At 44.7% G+C, this 13,935-nt stretch overlaps 1 protein-coding gene across 1 annotated transcript in view; it reads left to right on the top strand.

Annotated features, from left to right (window-relative positions):
* The window catches only part of HECW2 (HECT, C2 and WW domain containing E3 ubiquitin protein ligase 2), a 249,813-nt gene that overhangs the window by 130,039 nt on the left and 105,839 nt on the right, over positions 1-13,935 (top strand). The window contains 3 exon segments of the mRNA XM_077319283.1: positions 2,952-3,046; positions 5,120-5,192; positions 8,138-8,307. Of these exon segments, the coding sequence (XP_077175398.1) occupies positions 2,952-3,046; positions 5,120-5,192; positions 8,138-8,307 (338 nt within the window).

The following is a 13,935-nucleotide window of genomic DNA, read 5'->3' as shown; positions in this document are numbered from 1 at the left end:
TTGTTCACTGCCAGTAGGTTTTTCCCAGGGTGGGTCATTAGCCCCAACCAAAGGCCTTGTGGAAGAGCTCCATCTTGCAGCCCCTGTAGAACTGTGCCAGGTCCAGCAGGGTCTTGATCTCCTTGGGGAGCTCATTCCACCAAGTGGGGGCCATGATTGAAAATGTCCTGGCCCTGGTTGAGGCCAAATATCCTTCCTTGGGGCTGGGGACCACCAACTACATGGAATTTGCAGAGTCGAGTCTTGTTTGGGGGGGGGGCATAGTAGTCACATGCATAACAGTAGCTTAATAGTAATATGCAGAATTCTGGAAATTGTAGTATCTGTTTTCTTTTTTGCAATGTCTTTTTCTTTAATGAATACATTAAATTGATTTTTTGAATTTTTTAAATGGAAGTGCACCCTGAAACACATGTTACTCTTCACCAAGGTACTACTGGACTTCTGCTTTAATTGATATCACGCTTCCCTTGAAATTCTTGGCCAGTAAGATCTTTTTACAGAATTACCCTTTTGGCCTTTATTGAGTTCTCTGCACCCAGATCTAGTAACCAATGACCATCAGCCCAGAAAGAGCGCTGCTTACTCTGAAAATCCGTCCAATAAGAATGGCTTGATGTCAAGGGGCACAGGTTTGCATGCTATAAAACAGGGGTAGTCAAACTGCGGCCCTCCAGATGTCCATGAACTACAATTCCCACGAGCCCCTGCCAGCAAATTGTAGTCCATGGACATCTGGAGGGCCGCAGTTTGACTACCCCTGCTATAAAATAAAACAGAAAGAGCATTTGCTTTTCTGTATATGCCACATTGGAGTCCAGGAGCATACCAGAGAACAAGATTTTCAAGGTCTAATCTTTTGACAGTCAAATCACCCTTGTTGTTGGGTCTCTAACAAAGGAACCTTTGATTCTCTAAAGCTTATACCTTAAAATTCTTGCTGCTTCCTAACGTGATACCAGGCTCAAATTTAGCTCTTCCCTTGCACACATACATGACTACTCTCCCAAAACTATAGCTATCCCAGGGTGTTCAGGAATTATTTTAGTAATATGAAGACCATTTTTTAACCTTCTCGCGACTTTCTGTAGAAAATAATTCATCTACCTTGAAAATGCACACCTGTGCTGGAAAGCAATGAACTGGCGCCCTCTGGCTGTTGCCTGCAGAAACAAAGCAGACTTTTGAGCTCAGCTCTAACACCCTCAGAAAAGTGCATAGGGTACCTTTTTCTGTATGGCTTTAACTGTCACCAGAGGAAAAATTAGCTGCTGGACTGGGTAATCCTGGTCTATTTTGTCCAAATGCTCTTCTTAGAGAGAGAAGTCTTGCAGGGGCAGACTGCCAAAATGTCCTTGTTCCGACTCTCATCCAAAGTTGAGCAAAGAAGGGGTGTTTTTCGGGAAATATGACTCCAAACTTTTCTCGGCAGCCTCAGTGTGAATTCTTGATTTCCTGGGGCTGGAGTCCCCTTCCCCTACATCTGCCTTTTGAATGAGAGTCCACTGTTCTTCCCCAGACTGCAAGGAGCCTTAGGTGTCACAAGGACCTCCTTTAGGGTTTCCTGCCTCCAGGTGGGGCCTGGAGACCTCCTGCTATTAGAATCACACTCCAGACTACAGAGGTCAGTTCCCCTGAAGGAAGAAGAATGGTTAGTTTTTATACCCTGCTGGTCACTGCCCGAAGGAGTCTCTAAGCAGTTTACAGTTCCCTTCCTCTCCTCACAACAGATGCCCTATGAGGTAGGTGAGGCTGAGAGAGCCCTGATATTCCTGCTTGGTCAGAACAGCTTTCTCAGTGCTGTGGCAAGCCCAAGGTCACCCAGCTGGCTGCATGTGAGGGAGAAGGGGGGAATCCTGCCTTGAGCAGGGGATTGGACTAGATGGCCTATATGGCCCCTTCCAACTCTAGGATTTTATGATTCTCCAACAGTCGTAACCCCCCTCGTAAAGTCTTTCTCCAGCTTGGAGGATGGGACACATAGGGCCTGACACAGTTTTGAAGGAGGACAGAGTAACAGAGGGTGTGGTTAGAGGTGAAAAAAATATAGTTGGAAAGGCACAGATTCCTTAAATCTCTTTGACTACAGTGGCGTTTGAAAAGCCCGGCAAGATGCCAGCTGCAGCCAGTCTATAGGCAGGTCCATATGAAAGTAACAGCCATTCATTTTCGCAAATAATGAAGACAAATGTTATAATTAATATGTTCTGAGGGCTTGCAGTGCAGCTGAAGGGCAGCAGACCGAGGGCGGAAAAAAGGAAATAGTTCTTTGCCCAGTAAGTGATGGAAATGTGGAATTCGCGGCCAGAGGATGTTGTAATGGCCACCGGCACAGACAGTTTTCAAAGGGGATCAGTCAGATTCATAGAAGAGAGGTCTGTCAGTGGTTACTAGCCCTGGTAACTAAAGGGGAACCTCCACATTGAGAAGCAGTCAACTTCTGAATCCCAGGGCCCATGCTCTGTTGTTGGCCCTGCAGAGGAACTGATAGGCTTCTGCAGCACATATACTAAACCTGGAATGATAGAGAGAAGATTAGCAGTGCAAGACAGGATACTGGACTAGATGGACCCTTACTGATGTGATCCAGCAGGGCTCTTCTGATATTCTTATAAATGTCCTGTTCTTGACCCTCCAGAGGAACTGGTTGGCTACTGTATGAAACTGGATGCTGGACTAGATGGACGCTCGCTGGTCTGACCCAGCAGGGCTCTTCTGATGTTCTTGTGAAGGACTCAGCCTCTATGCCCTGTTGTTGGCCCTCCCAAGGAACTGATTGGCCACTTTCTGTGACAGGTTGCTGGACTCGATGGACCACTGATCTGATCCAGCAGGGCTCTTCTGATATTCTGATGTGACTTCAGATGCTAGAAAAGCAGCTGTTCCATTGACTACCTTTGTTGAATGTGAATTTTGCATAAGTCCTTTTTTCTCTCCCCCGCCTTTCCCAGCTGAAATAAAGATCTGCTTTAAATACTACCATGGAATAAGCGGTGCCCTGCGGGCGACAACTCCATGCATCACTGTGAAAAACCCTGCTGTGATGGTAAGTGAGCTTCTTTATTGCTGTCACCAGGTCGGACAGTTTGTTAGCATACTGAAATTGGCTGTTTGCCAGTGTTTTCCAATAAAACGTCTAACCTATGAACTTGTCAAAGCAAAATGATCGGTGAAATCCTGCCTTTGTTGCTTATTTAAGTTGTTCTTTGCCGACAGCAAACACTCTGAGGTTGCAACTTTTATTTTAGTTGTGTATATTGAATGGATTGACCTGTTGGATCCTCAATAAAGGAGTCCTTCCTTCCAATTCTCGTTTAAGAAATTCCATCTTCCATCTAGAAGCCAAAGAAGAAGTGTTGGTTTTTATACCTCGCTTTTCAGTACCCAGAGGAGTCTCAAAGTGGCTTACAATTGCCTTTCCTTCCTTGCCCCACAACAGACACCCTGTGAAGTAGGTGGGGCTGAGAGAGCTCTGAGAGAACTGTGAATAGCCCAAGGTCACCCAGCTGGCTGCATGTGGGGAATCAAACCTGACTGCCAGATTATAGGCTGGCTTGCACACCAAGCCACTATGTCAGTGCTTGGCTCTTGTGGCCCTTCCTTGCCTGGCCAGGGAAATGCCGATCACCACTTTGGGGTTGGTAGGTGAATTTTTTCCAGGGATTATGGCTTTTGGGGAGAGCCATCATCTGGTCATGGAATTGGGATCATTGTGAGAGGGCAGGTTGTTGTAAGCTTCCTGTATTGTGCAGGGGACTAGATGACCCTGGAGGTCCTGCCAAACTCTTATTATCCTGTGATTCTACCCCTCAGGAGGGACCTGAGAACGCTGGAGGATAGTTGGATCTCTTGGAGGATGGTTGGATTCACTTCACTGCATTCCGCATGGTTTAGGATTGCCAGTTTGGGGTTGGAAAATAACGAGATTTGGGTGGTGGAGCCTGAAGAAGGCGGGGTTTGGAGAGTATAGGGACTTCGATGGGGTATAGTGTCTAAGAGAAGAAGAGTTGGTTCTTATATACTGCTTTTCCCTACCAGAAGGAGACTCAAAGCAGCTTACAATTTCCTTTCCTTTCCTCTCCCCACAACAGACACCCTGTGAGGGAGGTGAGGCTGAGAGAGCGCTGATATTACTGCTCGGTCAAAACAGCTTTATCAGTGCTGTGGAGAGCCCTTGGTCACCCAGCTGGCTGCATGTAGGGGAGCGGGAAATCAAACCTGGCTCCCCAGATTAGAAGCCGTGAGTCTTAAACCTGCCCGGTCCTATGAAATGTTCTCTGCCAGTGAAGTTGGTGAAAAAAAGCAGTGGGAAATCTCCCCAGTACAGTTGGCTCTAGTTTGACCTCTAAGTTGAATGTCTTTCATGCCTTGTGGAGCAATTGTAGGTTATCCCTTCTCGGCAGAACTTTGACTACAGGATGAACCAGAAGGTGTATTAACTTCCTATAACTTGGTCTGAACAGCTGTAATAAAGTTTGAATCTTTGAACCAGGAGGTGCTGTTAGATGCCTGAATGTTCAGCCAAGTCCCTGTCACAGCTTAAAATCACTCCTCTCCCCACATCACCAAAGTTTTAGTGATTTTGCCGTTTGATTTTTGTGCCTCTCTTCATTGCCACACTGGGTTTCTGTAGTATTGTGTATTTCTGTAGTAGGGAGAGAGAATCAACAAAAAGTATTTATTTTTTTAAAGCATTGATTGGCCACCCTCCTGCTTTACAGCTTACAATGCAAATAAATGTAAATAAAACATAAAATGTGCAAAAGCATTAAAACATTAAAGGTCGCAAATTAAAATCACAATTTAAAAAATTCTAGTAGGTAAAAGATAAATCAGATGCTGTTCTGAATAAAACTGTCGTTAGCTGCCTCCTAAAAATTGAGAGCGAGGGGGCGTCAAATGCAGCTCCCTGGGGAGATTATTCCACAATCATGGGGCTGCCAGTGAAGTCACCAGACTAGCTTCTTTGGTTGATGGGGAGGTTAAGAGGGCCTCTCCCTGTGATCTTAATTCCAAGGCAGGAAGAAGTTACTCCTTTTGCTTAGCATACTGTTCCATCTGTCTAGATCTGAATACTATTTGTGTATGTATTGCCACAAAATATTGTCCCTCTTTTCAGATGGGGGCAGAAGGGGCTGAAGGGTCTGCAGCAGGTCAACTCTGCCGAAAACTGGTTAGCTTTACGCTATCAGGTAATTTTTTAAAATCTAATTGTATTTCCTTTAGTTTAATTAAGGTAAACAAACTCAACTTGCAGGATGTTTATTGAGAAAGCATTAAAATAGAGAAAATTTGAATGAATTTTTGTGGCTGAAATTTCTGTTGGAAATAGTGTGAATGTGTGTGTGTGTGTGTGTGTGTGTGTGAGAGAGAGAGAGAGAGAGAGAGAGAGAAGAGTACATGATTGCCTTTCTTGGTTTTGTTTTGGAAGAGGCTGAGTATGCTTCTGACTCAAACCATGCTTGTACAGGAAATGGATAAGGGATTTAATTTTTCTATCCCTGCATGGTTTTTAGTTATCACAACTGCCCCCAATAATAGCTCCTTAAAGAGAAAAGGGCGGGTGCATGTGTTTTGCCCATTGTTGTGTTAAGAGTAGCACATGGATAGGGTAACTTCCCCTCTCTTCCCCAACAGGAGCTCCATCTAGCTGAAGATGCTTTCTAAAGATATTTTTAAGAATATGGTTTTCTCAGCGTCTTACCTCTTTTGACTTTGTGACCAGAAGTAATTCCTTCCAAGAATAAAAAAGATGGAAGAGAAGCAGTTGAGGGCAGGGAATTTACTTGTCTCCCTCATGTTTTGGTCGATTTGGCCCATAACAAATATGAACCCAAGGGAAAATCATAGAATCATCGAGTTGGAAGGGGCCTTCAGGGTCATCTAGTCCAACTCCCTGCTCAATGCAGGAACTCACAACTACCCGCCCACCTTCTCACAATCTGCCTAAGTTCATAAACTCAGTATTTCTGTCAGATGACTATCTAGCCTCTGCTTTAAAACTTCCAAAGAGGAGGAAGAAGAAGAACTCATTGCCTCCCGAGGAAGCCTGTTCCACTGAGGAACTGCTCTGTCAGGAACTTCTTCAAGATGTCTTTTGAATTAATTTTAACCCATTGGTTCTGGTACATACAGTGAGGTAATATCAAATTGACTACCAGAGGGGAAAAAACACAAGCAGAAAAAATTAAAAACCCCAGAACACACAAGTGAAGGAAATGAGAATGTGAATGGGCCCATAGTATAGTATAGTTACCCAGTGCTCAGGGCGGAAGTGGTGGTGACTGGTTAATGAGACACACTAGCTACACAAGCTTAACTGCTTCACCTTGTCACTCTACCCAAGAGAATCTGCAGTTGTCTCTTGGGCCACAGAGCCATCCTGTGAAGCAGTCAGACAAACCATCCAGCTGTCTGGGTGACCTCCAATCAAAGTGGCTTTTGACCACCTGAGGTCGGCCGAGGGGAAAGGAGGCCACTAGTGGTCAGAAGTCCAACCAGGGCTAGCAGCAATAAACTGGGTGGCTGGAAAGTCAGGATCAGGCTATGTGTGAGCCTACCTGGATGCAGAGATATGATGGCCACAGCTATTCCCCAGGCAAGCCTGGTTAACTGAGTGTTCTGTATCCAGTGCCAAATAATAGAAGTTGGGAGGTCACATTATTTTTTCTGATGAATTTAGCAAACTCCCCAAGCAAAGGAAACTGGATTTCAATTTCTTCTTTTCCTGACTTTCTGTTTACAGGGGAATGATTTCAATATTTCACCTGGATGTAAAAATCAGATTTTAACACCATTTCTGGCTGTAAAATATTTTGTGGCCAGTTTTTGCATGTCGGTTTAAGATGGAATTGATTCAACTCTTCTAATGCAGGTGCAGAAGAGACGCTGTAAGATTTCTCATAGCAACTTAGATATAAGCACCAGGGTTGGACTTGTATGTGCAGAAGAGTGAGATGATCGATTCCAGAGGTGCTGGAATATGTGGGCGATGAGAGGGTACCTGTACATTTCCCCCTGCGAGGCTAAGGGCAGTTCAGTTGGTGATTTATCCCAGTGGGAAAATTGTGGGTGAGGAAAGGGATAACTTTCCTTTGGTGCCTTTTCCCTATTTCTGTTATAAATCTCTCATGGCAGCTAAATGTGCAAAATCCTTATCCATAGTTCCTCTACATACATACATACATACATACATACATACATACATACATACATACATACATACATACATACATACATACATACATACATACATACATACATATCTTTATTACAGTCTATATATTTGTGAAACAGCTTGGGAGGTGGAACGTGTCTGGCTGTCCAAGTTGGAATAGAACCCATCAGGATGCAGCCAGCAATGCTGGCTGCACCCTTATTGGCCCTGCTCCTACAGCTCCCGCCCTCCCTCCCTGGACGCTAGCCACGTTCCTCTCAGACATGCCAAAGACAGAGAGAGACACACAGAGTCCTGCCAGACCCAACATGAGCCCTCATTCCCTCCTATTGTTCCTGCTGCGAGGGAGGCAGAGAGACACACAGAGAGAGGTGCCGCAAGCTGTTGACAGAGACACAGACACAGCCGCCCCTGCTGCGACAGAGGGAGAGACAGACAGAGAGAGCTGCCCCAAACTGCACACCAGCCCTCCTTCCCTCCTGCAAACCAGCCCTAATTGCCTGCTATGCCTTCTGCCTGGAGGCACACTGAGACACAGGGAGAGGGAGAGAGACACAGAGAGAGATCTGCACCTCCAGGTGTCCCCTGGGTCCTAGCGCCCATTGCATTCCTGCTTGCAATGGGCTTTCTTGCTAGTAATATTCATAAAATTAAAGTAAAGACGACATTGACAGAATCCAGATCTTTGAGTTTGTTTCCAAACCAGGCTGACATTGTTCATGGTGGCTGGGTGTTCTAGATTGGCCGGATGCCTCTGAATTACTGTGCAATTTTTTCATTGCTGCACACAGTTGCCAATGAATCATAAAAGTTGCCCTTTTCCTATAGCTAGGTGATTGACATACATTGAGCTGCCCTGTAGAAACATTCTGTGATAACCTGGGTTAATATAAGTGAAAGGGAATGCTTGATGTATTTTCTCTTTTCTTTTTCCCTTGATGTATTTCCTGTCTTTTGAAGATCTCAGGGCAGTCGGACTTAAAAAGGGGATGTTCTTCAATCCTGACCCTTACTTAAAGATGTCCATCCAGCCTGGGAAAAAGAGCACCTTTCCTACATTTGCCCACCATGGTCAGGAAAGACGCTCCACTATTATCAGTAACACAACGAATCCTATTTGGCACAGAGAGGTAACAGATGGTTTAATTCTTCATGCCATAGGGCACAGGTGGCCAAACAGTGGCTCTCCAGGTGTCTGTGCTGGCTGGGGCTCATGGTGATGTTAGTCCGCGGACATCTGGAGAGCCACCATTTGGCCACCCCTGCAATGGTGACAATATTTTCTGCTGTATAAATATTAATCTCATTCTCCCCCGGTATTTGTGAGCTGGATTTTTAGCTGGTTATAGAAGTTTTAAGAAGTCTGTTTGTTGGGTAGAAATACTATGTGCTACTGAAGTACCCCCTCTCCCAAACAGAAAAGTTCGTGATCCGCTGCTAATACCAGGGGTCCTGGAAATGGCACAGACAAACTTTTAATTAGTACCTATTTTCACAACATGACAATCTTTTCTAATAAGGCTCACACCAGCCATTACTGAATTTACCTGAAAGGAAGATGACTGAATGTGAGACTAACTTCCCACCCAAAAGGAATTATGCACAATTGTTGATATTACTGTACCTAACTGTCACTTGCATGTGAATTTAACACAGCACCCTGATGGTCTTCCATCACGTAAATAGGGTGTAGGCCCCAAAAAGCAGGGTTACCAGCTCTGGGTTGGGAAATACCTGGGGATTTTGGGAGTGCAGCCTGAAGAGGGTGCAGTTTGGGGTAGGGAGCGGCCTCAGTGCTGAAGATGCCGCCCTGCAAAACCTCCACTTTATCTAGGGCAACTGATATCTGTAGTCTGGAGAACAATTGTAGTGGCACAATAATCTCCAGACTCTTCCTGAAGGTGGACAAACATGCCTCAAAGGTCTGCTTCCCCCACTCAAAAATCTGTGTTGTGTAAAGATTTTGTAGCAGGGGAGTGGCAATGAAAGAGCAGAAGAAAACTCCATATTCTACCTTGAGCGGGGCGGGGGGGGGTGGAGCAAAGGACGGTGTACAAATATTGTAAATAAAGATCTAAAGAGAACTTTTTCATAGCAAATAGATTGTATTTATGATTTTTTACAGCATGAACTTAAAAAAAACCAATCCAGCGGCTATTTCTAGGGAGGACGATGTCTCCGTTTTCTAAATGTGGATGTTTTAGAGATTTTATTGGAAAGTGAGGACTGTCAGAAAGTGATGGTAAAAAGCGCTGTCAAGCTGACTTATGGTGACCCATAGGGCTTCCAAGGCAAGAGAGAGACAGATGTGGTTTCCCATTGCCTGCCTAGGCACAGTAGCCCTGGACTTCCATGGTGAAAGTCCACAGAAGATATGGGGATAGCTTGGGCCACCCTTGTCTGGGCTCTCTCGCAGCGGTGTCCAAACTCAGGCCAGTAATAAAGCCGGTGACCCTTATTGGATACCCAGATACATTTCAGGAAATGACGTTATCAAATATCGTCTGACCAACGGATGCCTGAGTGTTTCTTGTGGCTTCTGTTGTTTGGGGGGAAGGGGGTACTGTGCATTGTCTGAAGGGGTCTTCCCGAGTGTGTGTGTGGGGGGGGGGGGGATGGGAGTATTCCTGCCGTAGCTAAGACAGTGCTACCTGAAATCTATTGCATTATTGTTCTGAATTATGTTATAATCATGTTTTTGCCTAAATGTTAACGTGGATTTCTAGAGATAACAAGATGTGTAATGGAACTAGTAGCAATAATGAACGTGTTAACATAGCAGCAAACCTTTGTTAAATATCAAACATTTTTAGAGGAGAAGGGAACAAGGAGAATCCAGATGCTTATGTCTATCCTATCTTTTTTACATTACACCATGTATAACAGCTCTTAAATTGCTATGCATAACCTCCTTTTTCTTTTCTGTTTATCTATTTCTTCTTTGAATTTTATTTTTTTTAAAACACCTTTAAAAAGGGAGGGTTAGTGAGGGTCAAATTTCCCCAGAGGCGGCCATTTTCTCCTCCCAGCTGAGCGATCTCCCTTGTATTTCTGTGGCCTGGTTTCGAAGGAAGCTTTGTGTGCCTCTTATGTACCTCAGTGCTCTTCAAGAGGATTTTTAACTTAAGCTCTCTGGAAGTCTTCCCCCCATGGGACCCAAGGGCGGCGTAACGATGCCCTAGCAACCGGGCCAGTCTTCTCCAGCACCAGCGGCTGCCTGCCGCCTCCCCTGTGCTCCCTTGTTACCCAGGCAACCAGGTTCACTTCCCTGGTTCAGCTCCGCCGTGACACCATCACAGCTTCCACCGCTGGGGTTTCCTTCTGCTTCAGCGTCCTGGCCTCTGCATTCTCCACGGTAGGCTGCCCCCTGTGCATGGAAGGGTAGGTAAGCAAGGTTTCGTGCAGATAGATCAAGATGGGTGGATGTGTTAGTCTGTCTGTAGCAGCAGAAAAGAGCCAGAGTCCAGGAGCACCTTCAAGAGTAAACAACATTTGTGTCAGGGGAGGAGCTTTCGGGAGTCACTGCTCACTTCTCCAGATATAGCATGTAAATATTTTGTAGATGTGCTGTGCCTTTTATTAAAGTATTCAGAAATTGTTGTCTTTAAAAGGCAACCCTTGAAAAATCAAGTGTCCGGCCCTTGAAAAATCATGATATGTTTGCACAGTATATTGACAGATTTTTACCTTCAGATACGAGGATTAGAAACTAGGGATGCCAACCACCAGGTGGGACCTGGGAGGTCAGACTTTCTGACATTGTTCTCCGCCAAGGTCCCTATTTCCCCCAGGTTCCACCAACATGGATTTAACAAACCCCCCATCCCTTGCCAGTGGAGAAAGGGGCACTTGGGAACCCTAGAGGGTGCCCCCCAAGAAATAAAGTTTGGAATTCTACACCTCTAACAAGAGTCTGTGCAAAACTGTTTTGAAGGCCACAGATACTAACCCTCACGCCTCTGCCCTGTCGTATTTCTACAGGCACGGCTTCTGTTTCTCAAATCATGCAGAAAGTAGGGTAATTGGATCATCATTTCCTTGAATGAACCTCTCTTCTTCCATTGTCCTACATTTAGTTTCCCCCTTGCAGCTTATTTCTGCAGCGATGATACATTGAATGCTATTTTCTCCTCCTCTGGGTCTTTGTGGCGTCCCCTGCAAGCAGAACTAATGAAATGCCTGCACGCTGTGGCTGCCCATGCCCGAGACTTCTTCTGATTTTTCCCTCTGAGGCTGTCTTGAGTGATTCTTTGGATTTTAACATGCATGGCACATTCTGAGTTTGTACCTGTTGCTGTTGTTAATTAATCGTCTTGGGAGTCAGTCTGATGCCAAAAAGTGAAGATATTATCTTTTTTCTTTGCATTGATTGTGACTGTTGAAAGAGCTGGGTGTCAAAATGTTTCATGGGGGGAGGAGACCTCAAGATGGCGCCATAAGAAAGCTGGACTTTAGTTCAGCTCTTAAGCCATGCCGAGGGTCAGGGGCTTATGCACCTGGCTGACCTGAACAGATACGCAAATCTGCTCACCGGTCGCCCCAGGAACCGGGAACGGTGACCTGAGGGTCCTGCAGATCCGTAGGGAGAAGCAAGACCTCCCTGGATTAATAGCGGCTTGAGCTCAAGGTCAAGATGGCGTCTTTGTCGCAAACAACTTTACAAGCTTGAAACGACCAGCCGACCTCACATTCTTCCCAGACCATCATTTACCAGATCGATAGGAGCAGAAGCTGACAGAAGCTGGAACCTACAACAGTAAGAATTGAAAGCTTTCTGGCTTTTCTCTCTCTCCTCTCACAAGCTCTTCCCTCCCCCCCCCCCTCAACCAATTTACAAGCGAATTCCTTCTTTCCCCGAGTGAGAGACTCCCAGCTAATTACACCCATTAACCAAACAAAGAGAGTGCTTTGAAGATTTATGGGTGAACGTTCAGTGGGAGAATTTGACTTGATACGGAGATCGACAAACTGATAATTTGGGATCGCTCGTGCTCCCGCGGGACCTCACGAGACTTTCTGTTTATAGTTTGTGACTGCCTAGAACTATGGAAGAACTAACAAAGACACAGCTTTTCCATTTGTTATGCAAAGGAAACTCAGAGATACTGAAAGCAGTCAATAAGCTGGAAAAGGAAATTCGTGGGACTAAGGGGGAGTTTTTGGATGGAGCCCAAGATCCGGAGAGACCAGCTGATGACGCAGCTCAGCTAACAGTAAATCAAGTGAAACTTCAGGAGGGAGAGAGTGCCAGAGATGTAAAAACCCAAAGTATCTTTAAAGAACCCGGGAAAACAGATTCATGGAAGGAAAGTACCAAAAACCTGGAAGTCTATTCAGAGCAGGAAATGACTTGGATCAGCAAAATAAAAAGAGTCTACTCAAAAGCGACAACAACTAGGAAGCTATCAGGAGAAATTTCTGTGCGATCAGAGGAAGAGATCCAGATTGACAAAGGACTCAGAGCCCCCCCAAAGGCGACTACAAGCAAGAATCAAGTAAGAGACTTCTCTGGCCCTGACAGAAGGACAATCAGAAACACTCTACTATGGAAAAAAATACAATTTCATTTTCTGCGACCACCTGAAAGATGAGCTGAACAATGGAGTATTCTCCTGGCTTCTTGTGAGAAAAAAAAAAAGCAGTAGCAACCTTTAGGACAGGTCTAATATATGAAGGGAACTGACTTTATATCACTTAAGACAATAATAGAATATATCCTTATAATAGATTATACCTTCCTATGTAACAACAACTACTTTGTTAAGAAAGATGGTAATAACCCCTAGATCAGGATTAATATGCGCTGGGAATTGAATATGTATGTTAATATGTATGCCAAAAGAGGATGACAAACTATATTTTATAGGCATTAACAAGACAACAGTAGTAATTCTTGGGTTAGTGCCAACTTATGAAGGAGACTGACCTAATATCATTTAAGATAATAACAGAATGTACTCCTATAACAGATCTCATATGTATTAATAATCACTTGGCTAAAAAATGTGGTAAAAACTTCTAGACTAGGAATAATATGTGATGAGAACTAAATATCTATGTTAAAAGAGATGGCAAACCATATCAACTGGTCGCTTTCTCAATACAACTTCTCTGTAAATGCTTTATATAATAATAAACAATAAAATTATTATTAAAAAAAAAATGTTTCATGGGCTGTGGTTAAAGTTGCCAGTTCTGAGCTTGAGGAATTATTTGGGGGGCAGAGTCAGGGGAAGGTAGGGTTTGGAAAGGGGAGGGACTTAATGGGTTATAACTACCCTGCAAAGCAGCCGTTTTCTCCAGGTGATCTGTCACCTGCAAATAGGACCGGGGAATCTCCTGGAATTACAGTTCATCTCCAGACTAAAGAGATCAGTTCCCTTAGAGGGAATGGCTGCTTTGGAGGGGCGGGCTATGTAGTATTGTACTCCACTGAGGTCCTTCCCTGCCCCAAATCCTGCCCACTCCTGGCTCCACCCCCAAACTCTCCAGGTATTTCCCAACCCAGAGCTGGCAACCCTACCAGCAGATTGGTTGTAACTTTAGGCGATCTCCATCTACCACCTGGATGTAGGCCAACCTATGATTGTCATCTGTTTTGACGCAAATTCTGAAATGACATGGGACACAATTTCTTTCTTTCTTTCTTTCTTTCTTTCTTTCTTTCTTTCTTTCTTTCTTTCTTTCTTTCGTTCGTTCGTTCGTTCGTTCGTTCGTTCGTTCGTTCGTTCGTTCGTTCTTTCATTCATTCATTCATT

This window comes from Paroedura picta, chromosome 2 (assembly GCF_049243985.1).
Source record: "Paroedura picta isolate Pp20150507F chromosome 2, Ppicta_v3.0, whole genome shotgun sequence".
NCBI classification, from domain to species: Eukaryota; Metazoa; Chordata; class Lepidosauria; order Squamata; family Gekkonidae; genus Paroedura; species Paroedura picta.
The sequence above is the reverse complement of the archived record's forward strand: the minus strand, read 5'-3'. Positions and strand labels throughout refer to the sequence as shown.